This window comes from Budorcas taxicolor, chromosome 3 (genome assembly GCF_023091745.1).
Source record: "Budorcas taxicolor isolate Tak-1 chromosome 3, Takin1.1, whole genome shotgun sequence".
NCBI lineage: Eukaryota > Metazoa > Chordata > Mammalia > Artiodactyla > Bovidae > Budorcas > Budorcas taxicolor.
Window position 1 is genome coordinate 97,967,206 of NC_068912.1, and position 17,305 is coordinate 97,984,510.

The 17,305-nt window shown below is 37.4% G+C and overlaps 1 protein-coding gene across 1 annotated transcript in view; it reads left to right on the forward strand.

Moving 5' to 3' along the window:
- Positions 1-17,305, forward strand: part of SPATA6 (spermatogenesis associated 6) — a 158,077-nt gene that overhangs the window by 58,982 nt on the left and 81,790 nt on the right. Inside the window, exons 4-5 of the mRNA XM_052636760.1 lie at positions 5,130-5,171; positions 6,220-6,344. Of these exons, the coding sequence (XP_052492720.1) occupies positions 5,130-5,171; positions 6,220-6,344 (167 nt within the window). The remainder of the gene's footprint in view (positions 1-5,129; positions 5,172-6,219; positions 6,345-17,305) is intronic.

Sequence of the window (17,305 nt, forward strand, 5' to 3'; positions counted from 1 at the left end):
GCCAATGCAGTTAGAAAAAAGAAATTAGAAGCATAAAAACTGAAAAAGAGGAGATAAAGTTACTAAGTATATACAATAAGATTGTTGTTGTTCAGTCGCTCAGTCATGTCCAACTCTCTGTGACCCCACGGACTTCAGTACGCCAGGCTTCCCTGTCCATCACCAACTCCCAGAGCTTTTCAAACTCATGTCCATCAAGTCAGTGATGCCACCCAATGATCTCATCCTCTGTCGTCCCCTTCTCCTCTTGTCTTCAACCTTTCCCAACATCAGGGTCTTTTCCAATAAGTCAGAGCACATCAGTCTGTCAAAAGTATTGGAGCTTCAGCTTCAGCATCAGTCCATCCAATGAATATTCAGGACTTACTTCGTTTAGGATGGACTGGTTTGATCTCCTTGCAGTCCAAGGGACTCTCGAGAGTCTTCTCCAACACCACAGTTCAAAAGCATCAGTTCTTCTGTGCTCAACTTTCTTTATGGTTCAACTCTCATATCCATCGATGACTACTGGAAAAACCATAGCTTTAACTAGACAGACCTTTGTCAGCAAAGTAATGTCTCTACTTTTTAATATGCTGTCTAGGTTGGTCATAGCTTTTCTTCCAAGGAGCAAGAGTCTTTTAATTTCTGGCTGCAGTCACCATCTGCAGAGATTTTGGAGCCCATAGAAAATAAAGTCTGTCACTGTTTCCATTGTTTCCCCATTTATTTGCCATGAAGTCATGGGACAGGATGCCATGATCTTGATTTTTTGAATGTTGAATTTTAAGCCAGCCTTTTCAGTCTCTTTCACTGTCATCAAGAGGCTCTTTAGTTTCTCTTTGCTTTCTGCCATAAGGGTGGTGTCATCTGCATATATGAGGTTATTGATATTTTTCTCTGCAAACTTTTTTTTTGCACATTTTAAAATAATTATTTATTTTTTAATTGAAGGATCATTGCTTTATAGAATTTCATTGTTTTCTGTGAAACATCAGCATGAATCAGCCATAGGTGTACATATGTCCCCTCTTTTGTACCTTCCTTGCACCTCTCCCCCAATCCCATCCCGCTAGGTTGATAAAAGCCCCATTTGAATTCCCTGAGACATACAGCAAATTCCCATTGGCTATCTATTTCACATATGATAATGTAAGTTTCCATGTTGCTCTCTCCACGCATCTCAGCTTCTCTTCCCCTCTCCCTGTGTCCATAAGTCTGTTCTTTGTGTCTGTTTCTCCATTCCTGCCTTGAAAATAAGTTCATCAGTACCATCTTTCTAGATTCCATATATGTGTGTTGGTATACAATATTTATCTTTCTCTTTCTGACTCACTTCACTCTGTATAATAAGCTCTAGGTCCATCCACCTCACTAGAACTGACTCAGATGCATTCCTTTTTATGGCTAAGTAATATTCCATTGTGTATATATACCACAACTTCTTTATCCATTCATCTTTTGGTGGACACCTAAGTTGCTTACTAGCTATTGTAAATATATTCTGTTGTAAACATATTGTAAATATGTTCTATTGTAAATAGTGCTGCAATGAACATTGGAGTACATGTGTATTTTTCAATTTTGGTTTCCTCAGGGTATATGCCTAGGAGTGGGACTGCTGGATCATATGGTGGGTTTATTCCTAGAGTTTTAGGAATCTCCATACTGTCTTCCATAGTGGCCGTATCAATTTACATTCCCATCAACAGTGCAAGAGTGTTCCCTTTTCTCCATTCCCTCTCCAGCATTTATTGTTTGTAGACTTTTTGATGCTGGCCATTCTGACCAGTGTGAGGTGATATCTCATTGTAATTTTAATTTGCATTTCTCTAATAATGAGCATCTTTACAAGAACTGATACAGGATTAATTTCCAAAATATACAAGCATCTCATACAACTCAATACCAGAAAATCAAACAACCCAATCAAAAAGTAGGAAAAAGACCTAAACAGACAGTTCTCCGAAGACTACAGATGGCTCCCTGCAATCTTGATCTCACCTTGTGCTTCATCCAGTCTAGCATTTTGCATGATGTATTCTGCATATAAGTTAAATAAGCAAGGTGACAATACACAGCCTTGATGTATTCCTTTCTCAAATTGGAACCAGTCTGTTGTTCCATGTCCAGTTCTAACTGTTGCTTTTTGACCTGCATGTAGATTTCTCAGGAGGCAGGGAGGCAGTCTGGTATTCCCATCTCTTGAAGAATTTTCCAGTTTGTTTTGATCCACACAGTCCAAGGTTTTGGCGTAGACAATGAAGCAGAAGTGGATGTTTTTCTGGAATTTACTTGCTTTTTCTGTGATCCAACAGATATTGGCAATTTGATCTCTGGTTCCTCTGCCTTTTTGAAATCCAGCTTGAACATCTGGAAGTTCATGGTTCACTTTATTTGTAACCCTTCTAGACAATGTATTATTTTTAGTTGTGCATTTTAATTTAGTTTGCAATTAAACCACACAAAATAGTATTGCTATGATTATATAGGCTTCATTTAGTTCACTTTATATCTATATTTAGCCTTTTTGGTTGTTCTTTATTTCCTTTCATTTTTTGAAAATCTTCTAGATTTATTGCTTCTTTCTAAGGAATATCCTTTCACGATTCCTTTCTTATAGTCTTTTGTTGATAGATTATCTAGATTTTTATTTCTCTGAAAATGTCTTTATTTCACCTTTACTCAAGGATATTTTTTTAAATTTTATATTGGAGTATAGTTGATTAACACTGTTGTATTAGTTTCAGGTGTACAGCAAAGTGATTCAGTTACACATGTACTGAATGTTGGTATTAGTGTCATCCAGCACTTAGAAAATATTAACACTATTTCGTTATCTTTTTGCTCCCTTACTTTCTGATGAGAAATCATCTGTTAATTTTATTGTTACTTCTTTGAAGGTATTTTTTACTTTTTCTGCTGGCTTCTTTTAATATATTCTCTTACATCTGTTTTCCTATAGCTTTACTTCAGTGTACTCAGCTTTGTGTGTGTATGTGTGTGTGTGTTTTAAAATTTGTTCTCTTGGGATTTGTATCTTGACGTCTTAAGATAAATTCTCAGACATTAACTTTTCAAATATTTTTCTCCTTTTTTCCTCTCTCTTTTTACAGATCCAATTACACATTGTTCTTACTCTGTTCTTTTTCTTTCTTTTTTATGTTGCTCCATCTTTTTGGTTTTCTGTGCTTCTCTCAAGATGCTTTTGTCTTCCAATTCCATAATTCTCTCTGGAATAATTTATAATCTGTTAGTAAATACTTTGTTATGGTTAATTTTTGGTTATTTTATTTTTTAGTTAAAAATTTTCCACTTGGTTCTTGTAATGCTTTCTAGTTGTCTGCTGACATTTTCAATCTTGTATTTTATTTTCTTGAGCATAGTAAGCATATTTTAAGTTGCAGTCTGATAGCTATTTTTTCTGGATTTCTTGTTGATTTGTTTTTATTTCCTGTTATTTCTCTTGTGTTTTGATCCCAGTGATTTTTTTCCTTATATCCCTGGTTGATTTTCATTAAATGTCAGATTTTGTATATAAAAATTTTAGAAATGATTAAAAACCTTTTATGAAGATATTTTCCTTTAGACAAGGTTTATGATTGTTTTAGAAGATTTCTAAAGGGCACTTGGAATTCTAGACCAACTTAATTCAGACAAGATTTGGGATGATTCAGATTTAAGCCTAAATTCTTAGTTGACTGTCTTAGTCCTTTTGGGCTGGTACAGCAAAATACCCTAGATTGGGTGGCTTATAAATAATAGAAGTTAATTTTTCATAGTTCTGGAAGCTGGAAAATCCCAGATCAAGGAGTCAGCAGATTTGGTGAGGGTCCCCTTTCAGTTCATAGATGACTGTCTTCTCTGTTTCCCCATGTGGCAGAAAGGGTAAGGACATTCTCTGGGGTCTTTTGGTCACCAGTGGCACTAATGGGCACTAATCCCATTAATGAAGCCTTAGCCCTAATAACCTCATAAAGGCCCTAACTCTAAATATCACACTTGGGGCCGGGTAGAATTTCAACTTATTCATTTTGAGGGGATGCAGACATTCAGTACATAGCATGGGTTATCTATTTTTAGTTTACTCTTATGGTTTATCCTTTCAAGATTCAGCCTAAGGCCTAGCTACTTTACAGGCCATTGTCTCTTACCTGCAGACCTCCCTTCTCATCTCTTCCCAAGGTCATGATACTCCAATTTTTGTAACTCTACTTCATGAGCTTACAAAAAGTTATACTCTGCTTCTTACCCTCTTAGCTACCTCTGTCAGAACTGTCAGATACCCAAAAAGAGAAGGAGCCTCAAATACCAGGCTGCAGTTCAGTTCAGTCACTCAGTCATGTCCGACTCTTTGCGACCCCATGAATCGCAGCACGCCAGGCCTCCCTGTTCATCACCATCTCCCGGAGTTCACTCAGACTCACGTCCATCGAGTCTGTGATGCCATCCAGCCATCTCATCCTCAGTTGTCCCCTTCTCCTCCTGCCCCCAATCCCTCCCAGCATCAGAGTCTTTTCCAATGAGTCAACTCTTTGCATGAGGTGGCCAAAGTACTGGAGTTTCAGCTTCAACATCATTCCTTCCAAAGAAATCCCAGGGCTGATCTCCTTCAGAATGGACTGGTTGGATCTCCTTGCAGTCCAAGGGACTCTCAAGAGTCTTCTCCAACACCACAGTTCAAAAGCATCAAACATTTGTCTAAACCCACAGAGTGTACATTACTGAGAGTGAACCCTAAGATAAACTACAGCCTTTGGGCGATCATGATGTATCGGTGTAGGTTCATGCTTGTTTTAAAAAATGTGCCATTCCTGTGAATGATAGACGGGGAGGCTATGCATGCTTAGGGGCAGGGGATATATAGAGGCAATCCGTGTCCCTCTCTCTCAATTTTGTTGTAAACCTAAATAAAAGCACTCTAAAAAATTAAGGCCTTAAAATCAGGAAAAAGCCTAGAAAAGATCAATTTCTCCTACAGATTAATAAATCTATATGATAAAGAGCAACCAAAAATACACACAGTATACTAAAGTGTAAACAGAGATGTAGTCTACTGAACAATTACTTCGGCTTTTATGTACTTCTGTGGTAGGGTAGTTATTATTTATTATAAATTTATTTAGGGAAATTTTTCTTTAATCTTTCAGATGATACAGCATTGTTTGAGTTGATTCAGCTAGTTCCACCAGGTACTGTATTGTATTTTGATAAGGTAATTGACATGTGAACCCATTTTAATGAAATACTTTTCAAAAATGTCATCTTTTCCACTTCTTGCCACGTTAAGAGCAATGTTGAGTTTCTAGCATTGGTCCACTGTGTGTAAAATGTCAGTAGGCCAAAATAATATATACAGAAAGATTGACATAAATTATATGTGAACACGTTGTTCTAAAATTGAATAAATAATCATAATCGAAAGTGAAAAATAACCCGGTATCATCCTAGCATATTTTGTGACATTCATAAAAATTAACATCTTAAAAATTCTTGTGATTTTTCTAAAACAGTATGCTTTTACTGATAAAGTAGTTCCTTATCTTTGTTTTTGTGTATTGGCTGTTATTAGAAATGTAGGGGAATTAAAACTGTACCTAAGCAGTATAGATCCCTGTGGTAGGTACAGTTAAAACCTGAAGGATAGTTATATTTATATTATTGATTTCTATGATTATAGAAGAATCTATCTTAAGTCTTTATTTTATGTGAGTCACAGGAGGCTATATTTTGTTGAAAGCTAGTAATGTAAAATTTTTGAGTGTCACATATATACCTAATTCTGGTAACCACAAATTCTAAAAAATGTCTATATTTTTTTCAACGTGCAATCTAATGTCTTATAATGGCAGGTAGAAAAGATTGGAAGATAGAAAAATAAATTATGGAGATGGTAATTAAGTTTTAGATGTGTAAATATTATGCCAGTTTTATATGTTTAAAGTGGTATTTCTTTCCCTAGGAATTCATAGGTACATAAAAAATTTACATGAATATCCCCTTTCTACAAAAGGGGAGAGAGAATCAGCAGTGTGTATGACATTTCTTATAAGGAAATATGTTAATTCATTTAACATAACTTTATTTTAATTTTTTTCCTTTTATAGAAAAAAATTAAAAGCATGAACCTGAAGCAGGTATTTCATTAAGGCATCAGGCATTATATATTTGTACTTGATGATATTGTTTCTAAATAGCATATTTTGTTATAATTTGAATCATAGGATATCTTTCTTGTAGTGGGTGAAACATTGTCTACATATGATGAGAATACACGAGATTTCATGTTCCCGGGTCCAAATCAAATTTCTGGGCACCATGATTCAAACCGCCAGGTTACCATGAGGAGGATTTCTGGCCTTCGAGTAAGTGCTTGCTATTTTCTGAATCAAATTGTGATGCAGGATCATTGCCAAAAACTACCACATAGCCCTTAGTACCTGAAATGTGAAGAACCAATTCAAAGTTTAATTCTGTTTAAAACATAATTGTGTTATGAAATTATGCTAAGTCACTTCAGTCATGTCCGACTCTGCGATGCTATGAACTATAGCCTACCAGGCTCCTCTGTCCATGGGATTCTTCAGACAAGACCACCAGAGTGGACTGCCATGCACTCCTCCAGGGGATCTTCCCGTCCCAGGGATTGAACCAGCTACTCCTGAGACTCCTGCATTGTAGACAGAGTCTCTCCCTCTGAGCCACTGGGGGAGCCCTATGAATTTATGATGTTATTGTAAACGTATTGAAACCTAAATGAAAATAATTTACCAGACTGCATGCATCTACTTTCCAAAATTAACAAGTATTATTTTACCTTATATTCTTCAGATGTCTCTCCTCTCCTCCTTATCTCCCCTCCCCACTGGCCTGTCTCCTTGTCTCTCTTCTCTTTATTTTTCTCTCAAAAAAAAATGACCAATAAACATTTGAAAAGGTACATAATCCCATTAGCATTTAGGAAAGTTCAAATTTAAACAGACAATTTCATTTTTATATTTTCATTTTAGCTATAAGACTGGTAAAATTTAATAAATCTGATAAATACCAAAAGTGTGGAAAAGTGGAAATGTATATGTTTGTATGCCATGTAAAGTGGAACAACCATAATTCAGGATTATCTAGTAAAGGCAAAGATTCTCATAGCACTGATCTTCTAGGTATATTCACTGATATTCTAGGTATATCTTTGAGATATATTCTGTCTGCAATACTAAAAGAACCTTCTTAGGAATGTTCATTTGGAGCATTATTCATGATAATGGAAAATGGAAATAATTTAAATGTCCATTAGTAGGAGTGTTTTGTTGTTCAGTCGCTCAGCCGTGTCCATCTGTTTGAGACCCCAAAGACTTCCCTGTCTTTCACCAACTCCCAGAGTTTGTTCAAATTCATGTCTGTTGAGTTGCAGGAGTTTAGATAGAATAATTATTATATGTTCATGTAATGGAAATATGTATTCATACACCTAAAAGTGAAAACTGCATTAGGTGATAGCCAACTCTCATCTTTTCCTAACAACCTTTTCAATATTCACTGGATGATTTAATCATATTTTTATTCCTGAAAATACTTTCTGTTAACAGAGACTGAGTGAAGCCCCTGCTGTTTCAAAGAAGAAAAAAGTAAAAGTTGTCTAAGTGAAGTTTTCTGGATAATTTTTTTTGCTAACTTTATAAAAGCAAGGAAATTAGCATGATATATGAGTCAATAAGGCAAATTAAGTAATTTTTCCTGTAGGTCTAGGTTTTGATATATTTTGTTCTGCTGCTGCTGCTGCTAAGTCGCTTCCATCGTGTCCGACTCTGTGCGACCCCATAGACGGCAGCCCACCAGGCTCCTGCGTCCATGGGATTTTCCAGGCAAGAGTACTGGAGTGGGGTGCCATTACCTTCTCTGATATTCTATCCTAGGAAATAGCAAATTTCAGCTTGTTGAAATTTTAACAGTTCACTAGCAAATTTATTTGGAGAAGGCGATGGCACCCCACTCCAGTACTCTTGCCTGGAAAATCCCATGGACAGAGGAGCCTGGTAGGCTGCAGTCCATGGGGTCGCGAAGAGTCGGACACGACTGAGCAACTTCCCTCTCACTTTTCACTTTCATGCATTGGAGAAGGAAATGGCAACCCACTCCAGTGTTCTTGCCTGGAGAATCCCAGGGATGGGGGAGCCTGGTGGGCTGCCGTCTATGGGGCCACACAGAGTCGGCCACGACTGAAGTGACTTAGCAGCAGCAGCAGCAAATTTATTAAAATATACCTCCTTTGAGACATTTTTAGTGTCTTTTAGCCAAAAAATACTTCAAAGAATGTTGCAGGATCTTTCTAGAAACTTGCAAGGAAAAAAATTCAATTTTAAAATTAGCTTTTTTTAAAGTAATTTAAAATGCTGTTTTATACTAAATTTGACAATATAAACATAATATGGACCATTAACAGGTATTTACTTTATTGAATTTGAGTTGGCTTTTCATATATCAGAAAAGGTTGGATTACTAAGGCAAAAAAAATCTGTATATATTATTAAAAGATAAATTGGAGCATATTAAAATTTTTTAGTTTATTTGAGCAAAAATTGATTTGATTTAGGCAGCATCTAATCTAGCAGATAGAAGCTCCAAGGAGCTACACAAAATGAAATACTTTTATATTCAGAAGGGTATGCTGCTGCTAAGTCACTTCAGTCGTATCTGACTCTGTGCGACCCCATAGACGGCAGCCCACAGGCTCCCCCATCCCTGGGATTCTCTAGGCAAGAATACTGGAGTGGGTTGCCATAAGAACAAGGAAATCATACTAGGCTAAAAAGTGTGTTGGTTGTTACAAGATTTTCCTTTAGCTAATCAGGCTATTCCTGATGAATTGCTTTAAAATTCTATTTCTGGAGGAATAGAAACTGTAATTAATTTTAATCTGTTTGATGACATGGGGCTTAGTGTAAGCAACTCCATTTTGGGCCTCTTGTCTTGTTTTTAACAATATAAAAACTGAGACTTCTGGTGATGGTGGTGCAAAGAGTTTATCAGTTACTCTTACCACAAAAGTATAAAACTGGACAAAATTGTCACAAACAAGTTTCAGGGCACTGGAAAGTGATCAGCAATTAGGACAAATTAAGAAGAATCTTTGCTTGAAGAACTGCTAAGAGTTTTGGTAAAAATGGCAGAAGTATGTGGTCATCTTGCATAGGCTACTCTCACACCCTGCATGGCCAGTGAGCATTGTAGCTTCACCAAGCATGTGGCAGGGTGCAAAAGTAAGCAGCTTTGCAAGCAGAGAGGTCAGAATGACTTTGGGGCAGTGATACTGTAATTTGTAGTAAGAAACATGTATTTGGCCTTCTTACCCCATTCCTAGCACAGAACTCACAAAACCCTTGGAATTTCCTGTGTTTAAGAGTTAGGTTGATGGGGAGACTTTTGGAGAGCTTGTTGGGAACCTAAGGATGGGAACTAGATGCCAGGGAAACCAACCACATTGGAACTTTCAGCCACATCCCTGAAGAAGAGAGGGGCTAGAGATTGAGTTCAATCACCAATGGCCAGTGATTTTATCAACCATGCCTGTGTAATAAAGTGATTATAATACCCAAAATGATGGGGTTTGGAGAGCTTCCACATTGTGAACACTTGGAGGTACTGGGAAAGTGGCATAGTGGGTGAGGGCACAGAGACTTCTGTGTATTTTGCTCTATACATCTCTTCCATCTGCATGTCATTATATCCTTTTATATAAACTGGGAAACAGGAAGTAAAATATTTCTTGAGTTCTATGAGCTGCTGTAGCAAATCGATGGAACCCGTGGAAGGGGTTGTGGAAGCCTGTTACTTGTAGCCTGTGGGTTGGCAACCTAAGACTTGTGATTAGCAACCGAAGTCAGATGAGAGCAGTCTTGTGGGACTGAGCCCTTAACCCATGGTATATGATGCTGTCTCCAGATAGTCAGAACTGGGTTAAATTGCAGGACACCCAAATGGTGTCACAGAGACTTGTGACAGTGACATCTTGATGGTGTTAGAAAACCCACACATTGGAATTGGTGTCACAATCATAGGGGCACATATCGTGGCTTTACCAGTTAATGCGGACTATTCAGTTGGAAGCACATGAGGAAACCTACAGCTTTGCTAGGCTGATTGCAGTTCCAATTAGCAAGCTGCACATCTGCCAGAAAGTTGACCGGGATGCCCTGGAAATGAGGGTGCAATCAAAAGGCAGAAGCGAGCTTTCCACTCATTCCTTGCTGACTTAAACTATGCATGTTTCAGTGGGAGTCCAACAAGCAGGGAAAGCTGAGGGAACTAGTGGCCTGCTGTATCTTTGAGTGCCTTTCCCCAGCCCACACACACATAATCAGTAGAGTAGAACCCTTATAGGTTTGTTGGATGACCACTAAGTTATGCATACTCTGATGAGACCATTAGGAAGAATAGAATAAAAAGATATGGCACCTATATAAATTGAACAGCAGAATAGCAGAATAGCAGATGTAAATTCAGTCACATCAGTTATTGTATTTAAATGTGAGTGAACAACACACTCTAATCAGTAGTTTGTTGTCCTGGAAGGATACCATGCACTTCTCAGAATTCTTAGCATAGACATGTATCTGGGTTTTAGGGCATCTTTCTGAACCCATCACTATAGCAAGAATTCAAGTCACATTTGGGCTTAAATCTTGGCACTATCACAGACTGCCTGAGTAAACTTGAGACATTTATACCTTGGAGATGACATGTTTTTTGGTGGATTAATGAATGCTTGTAAATGGTTACTATAGTAACGTGGTACATAGAGAATGATTAATAAATATTAGTGATATGGTAATGGCCGGGGAGATCATAGCAAGGTGCTGTTTGTTATGGATGGTGGTGGTGATGTTAATATCTTCTCTACACTGTGAACTCCATAAAAACAGAATCTGTGACTTTGTCTTTGATCTTAACTCTTAGCACCGTCCTTTGCATAAAGTACTTACATGCCTCTTGATTGAATTGAATAAATGAATTACATCTTACTGTAGACTTCATAGAGGAAACTGACATTTCAGATGTGTGATGATTATATTTATTTTGGTTAGGCTGTAGTGCCCAATTGTTCAGTCAAACACCAGTCTTGATGTTACTGTAAAGGTATTTTGTAGATGTGACTAATATTTACAGTCACTTGACTTTTAAGTATAGATTACCCTTGATAATGTAGGCAGACGCCATCCAATTAACTGAAGACCTGAAGTGCAAAGACTGAAGTTTCCCAAAGAGTAAGAAATTCTGCCTCAAGACTGTCATATAGAAATCCTGAGTTTCCAGCCTTCTGGTTTGCTTAGAGACTTCACACTCAAGACTACAGTATCAACTTTGCCTGAGTTTCCAGGCTGCTAGCTTTCCCTATGGATTTTGGACTTGTCATTCTCACAATTGCGTGTACCAGTTCCTTAAAGTAAATATCCATCTCTGTGTATATCCTAGTAATTTTGTTTCCCTGAAATCTCAACTGATACATATGGGTCTTGAAAGATCTAATTAATGGCTAAAACACCAAGTATTTACTGTATGACCAACGATATATGGGGAGGGGTAAAGTGATAAGTTGCAGTCCAGGCTGTGGTAGTTATAAAATATGTGCTAAAACGGTTTGACACTCCTCTCTCCCAAATGCAGAGCCAAGTCTGCTGCTCTTAAGTATGGACTCTGCTTAGTGATTCTAACAGATACAATGCGGTGAAGTGACAGTGTTAGACTTTTGAGACCAGGTCATTAAATGCGCTGTGGCTTCCTCTTCGCTCTTACTCTTATATCACTCACTCCCGGGGAAGCCAGTTGCCATGTTTGAGGACATTCAGGCACCTCTCTGAAGAGAGCAGAAGCTGGAACAGCTTTCTTAGAGTGTAGATGAGAGCTTGAAGAGCCTTGAAGAAACTGTCAAATGAATGTTTGCAGGAAAATGAGGTAAATGTTATTGGAAATTAGTGGAAGAAGGAACCCTTGTTGTATAATGGTGTAAAGTTTAGCAACCATGTAGGATATTAAAAATAACTGATGAAACGGGTGGTCTTTTTAAGGAGACTTTCTGACAGAGTGTTAGAGGGGCTGTCTGTTTTCTTAGTGCTGCTTATAGAAAATGTGAGAGGAGAGAGAAAAGCAAAAGGAAATGCTGTTAATAATACAAAAAGGAGGTAGCACTTACTGTTTTTAAGGGTTCTCAGCCTTCCCCCATGGCAAGTAACACTGAGATTAAGGAATGACTTATAAGCAAAAATCATTCTAGGGCACTTTCAGGAAATTATGGTCTGATGGTAAAACCAAGGTTATAACTATAAAATCCTTTATTAAAATCTCCAAATTTCCAAGCTGTTGCCTCAGAAAATAAGTTAATGAAGCAGGTTTTATTCTACTTTATTTTTTGTATTTTATTTTTAAAATTTTAATTAAAATTTTTATATAATTAAAAAATTGAAGTAAAGATGATTTGCAGTGTTTTGTTAGTTTCAGGTATACAGCAAAGTGATTTAGTTATCTATTTCTCTGTATATGTATATATGTGTCTATGTGCATGCATGCGTGCTAAGTTGCTTTAGTAGTGTCTGACTCTTTGCAAACCTATGAACTATCTTGCCAGGCTCCTCCATCCATAGGATTTTCCAGCCAAAAATACTGGAGTGGGTTGCTATGCCCTGCTCCAGGGGATCTTCCCAACCTAAGGATGTAACTCTAGTCTTTGTATTACAGGCAGATTCTGTACCACTGAACCACCTGGAGAGCCCATGTATGTGTGTGTGTGTGTGTGTATACACACATGTTTCAAATTCTTTGCCATTATAGGTTATTACTAGATATTGAATATAATTCCCTTGTTGTTAATTATACACATAGTAATATGTGGTCTCCCGCATTGCAGGCAGATGCTTTAACCTCTGAGCCACCAGGGAAGCCACCATATAATTAATCCCATACTCCTAATTTTTTAGTCTCGCCATTTCCACTTTGTGACCATGTTTGTTCTCTGTATCTCTATTTCTGTTTTTTAAACAAGTTCACTTGCATCATTTATTAGATTCTACGTATACATAATCTATAATGTTTGTCTTTCTCTGACTTATGTCACTTGGTATGAAAATCTCTAGGCCCGTCCATTTTGCTGCAAATGCTATTATCTCATTCTTTTTAGTGGCTGAGTAGTATTCCATTGTATATATGCCGCATCTTCTTTATTGATTAATCTGTTGCTTCCATGCTTTTTCTGTTGTAAATACTGCTGCCATGAACATTGGTGTGCATGTGTCTTTTTGAATTAGAATTTTCATCTTTTCCAGATACATGCCCAGGAGTAGGAATGCTGGATCATATGGTAACTCCAATTTTGGTTTTTAAGGAACCTCTATACTATTCCCCAGAGTAGTTGTGATTTATGTTGCCACCAACAGTGTAGGAAGATTATTTTTTTCTCCACAGCCTCTCCAGCATTTATTATTTGTAGAATTTTTGGTAATGGCCATTCTGACTGGTGTGAAGTATTGCCTCACTGTAGTTTTGATTTGTATTTCTCTAATAATTAGTGATGTTGAGCATCTTTTCATGAGCTTGTTGTAAATAAATCTAAAAATGAACATACAGATGGCCACTAAGGTCTTTTTATGTCTTCTGCTTTTTTTTTTTTTTTTGTATTGAACTGTATGAGCCCTTGTTGATCCCATTACAAATACTTTCTCCCCTTCTGTACATTGTCTTTTCATTTTGTTTATGATTTCTGTTGCTGTGCAAAAGCTTTTGAGTTTAATTGGGTCCCATTTGTTTATTTTTGCCTTTATTTCCATTATTAGAGAAGATTGATTCCAAAGAAAGTATTGCTGCAATTTATGTCAGAGTGTTCTGCCTATGTTTTCTTCTAGGAGTTGTATGGTATTTGGTCTTATATTTAGGTTTTTAATACATTTTGAGTTTATTTTTGTATATGGTGTTAGAGTGTTCTGATTATATTCCTTTACACGTAATCATCCAGTTTTCCCAGCACCACTTATTAAAGAGACTATCTTTTCCCCACTATATATCCTTGCCTCCTTTGTTGTAGATTAATTGACCTGAGTGTCTGGGTTTATTTCTGGGCTTTCCAACCTGTTCCCTCGATCTGTGTGTCTGTTTTTATACCAGTTTCATACTATATTGATGACTGTAGCTTTGTAGTATAGTCTCAAGTTAGAGAGCATGATTCCTCCAACTTCATTCTTCTTTATCAATATTGTTTGTGCTATTTGGGGTCTTTCGTGTTTAAATACAAATTTTAAAATTATTCGTTCTAGTTCTCTGAAAAATGCTATTGGTGATTTGATAGGGATTGCACTGAATCTGTAGATTGCCTTGGTAGTATGGTCATTTTAACAATATTCATTCTTCCAATCCAAGAACATGGCATGCATTTCCATTTGTTTGTGTTGTTTCCAATTTGTGTCTTATAATTTTTGGAGTACAGATCTTTTGCCACCTTAGGTAGGTTTTATTCCTAAGTGTTTTATTCATTTTGATGTCATGATAAATGAGATTGGTCCCTTAATTTCTCTCTCTAATAGCTCAGTGTTAGTGTATAGAAATGCAACTGATTTTTATATGTTAATTTAATATCTTGCAACTTTACTGAATTCATTGATGAGCACTAGTAGATTTCTGGTGGTATCTTTAGGATTTTCTATGTATAATATCGTGTTATATGCAAATAGTTAGTTTTACTTCTTCCTTCCAACGTGGATTCATTTTATTTGTTTTTCTTCTCTTGATTGCTGTGGCTAGCACTTCCAAAACTATATTGAAGAAAAGTGGTGAGAGTGGGTATCCTCGTTGCCTTTCATCTTTTCACCATTAAATGGTGTTAGCTGTGGCTTTCTCATATATGGCCTTTATTATGTTGAAGTATGTTTTCTCTGTGCCCACTTTCTAGAGTGTATATATTATAAGAGGATGTTGAATTTTATCACATTTTTAAAGGTTGCTTTCCACTTACAGTTATTATAAAATATTGGGTATTTTCCCTGTGTTGTGCAATACATACTTGAAGCTGGCTTACGCCTAGTAGTTTTACTTCTCTGTCCCCTGTCTCTATATTCCCCCTTCCTTCTCCCTACTGGTAACGTGAAGAAAGTAGGGGAAACCACTAGGCCATTAAGGTAGGACCTAAATCAAATCGTTTATGATTATACAGTGAGGTGATGAATAGATTCAAGGGACTAGATCTGATAGAGTGTCTGAAGAACTATGGACAGAGGTTTGTAACATTATACAGGAGGCAGTGACCAAAACCATCCCAAAGAAAAAGGAATGCAAGAAGGCAAAGTGGTTGTCTGAGGAGGCTTTATAAATAACTGAGGAAAGAAGAGAAGCAAACAATGGGAAAGGTATTCTCAACTGAATGCAAAGTCCCAGAGACTAGCAGGAAGAGATAAGAACGCCTTCTTAAATGAACAAAGCAAAGAAATAGAGGGAAACAATAGAATGGGAAAGACTAAGGATCTCTTCAAGAAAACTGGAGATACCAAGGGAAAATTCCATACAAGAATGGGCATGATAAAGGACACAAACGATAACAATCTATCAGAAGCAGAAGAGATTAAAAGAAGTAGCAAGAATACACAGAAGAACTACACAAAAAAATCTTAATGACCGAGAAACCCATGATATTGTGGTCACTCATCTAGAACCAGACGTCATAGAGTGCAAGGTCAAGTGGGCCTTAGGAAGAATTACTATAAACAAAGCTAATAGAGGTGATGAAATTCCAGCTGAGCTATCTCAGATCCTAAAAGACAATGTGATGCTGTTAAAGTGCTGCACACAATATGTCAGTACTCAATACGTCAGCTAAACTCAATATAGCCACCTCAGCAGTGGCCACAGGACTAGAAAGGGTCAATTTTCATTTCAATCCCAAAGAAGGGAAATGCCAAAGAATGTTCAAACTACTATACAGTTGGGCTCACTTCACTTGCTAACAAGGTTATGCTCAAAATCCTTCACGCTAGGCTTCAGCAGTACATCAACTGAGAACTTCCAGATGTACAAGTTGGTTTTGGAAGAGGCAGAGGAACCAGAGACCAAATTGACAACATTTGTTGGATCATGGAAAAAGCCAGGGAGTTCCATAAAAACAACTACTTTTCCTTCCTTGACTACACTAAAGCCTTTGCCTGTGTGGATCATAACAAACTGGAAAATTCTTCAAGAGATGTGAGTACCAGACTACCTTACCTATCTCCTGAGAAACCTGTACGTGAGTCAAGAAGCAACAGTTAGAATCAGACATGGAACAACGGACTGGTTCAAAATTGGGAAAGGAGTATGATAAGGCAGTGTATTGTCACCCTTCTTATTTAACTTATATACAGAGTACATCATGTGAAATGCCAGTCTGGATGAATCACAAACTGGAATCAAGATTGTCAGGAGAAATATCAGCAGTTTCAGATATGCAGATGATACCACTCAAATGGCAGAATGTGAGGAGGAACTAAAGAACCACTTGATGAGGGTGAAAGAGGAGAGAGAAAAAGCTGCCTTGAAATTCAACATTCAAAAAACAAAGATCATGGCATCTGGCCCAGTCACTTCATGGCAAATTGAAGGGGAAAAAGTGGAAACAGTAACAGATTTTCTTTTCTTGGGCACCAGAATCACTGGGTTGGTAACTCTATCCATGAAATTTAAAAATACTTGCTCCTTGGAAAGAAAGCTATGACAAACCTAGACAGCATATTAATAAGCAGAGATATTACTTTGCGTATAGGTCTGTATAGTCAAAGGTGTGGTTTTTCCAGTAGTCATGTATGGATGTGAGAGTTGGACCATAAAGAAGGCTGAGTGTCAAAGAATCAATGCTTTCGAACTGTGGTACTGAAGAAGACTCTTGAGAGTCCCTTGGACTGCAAGGAGATCAAACCAGTCAATCCTAAAGGAAATCAACCCTGAATATTCTTTGGAAGGACTGATGCTGAAGCTGAAGCTCCAATCATTTGGCCACCTCATGCAGAGCCTACTCATTGGAAAAGACCCTGATGCTGGGAAGAATTGAAGGAAGTAGGAGAAGGGGGTGACAGAGGATGAGATGGTTGGATGACATCACTCACTCAATGGACATAAGTTTGAGCAAACTCCGGGAGATGGTAAAGGACAGGGAAGCCTGGTGTGCTGCAGTCCATGGGGTCATAAGGAATCAGACATGTCTTAGCCACTGAACAAGAATAATAACAAAGTGATTCCTGTTTGCCTCTTGTATTCTATAGTGATTATCCTCTGTTGGCTATATGTGGGGCACATAACTTGTTTCTTTATTAGTTCATACATA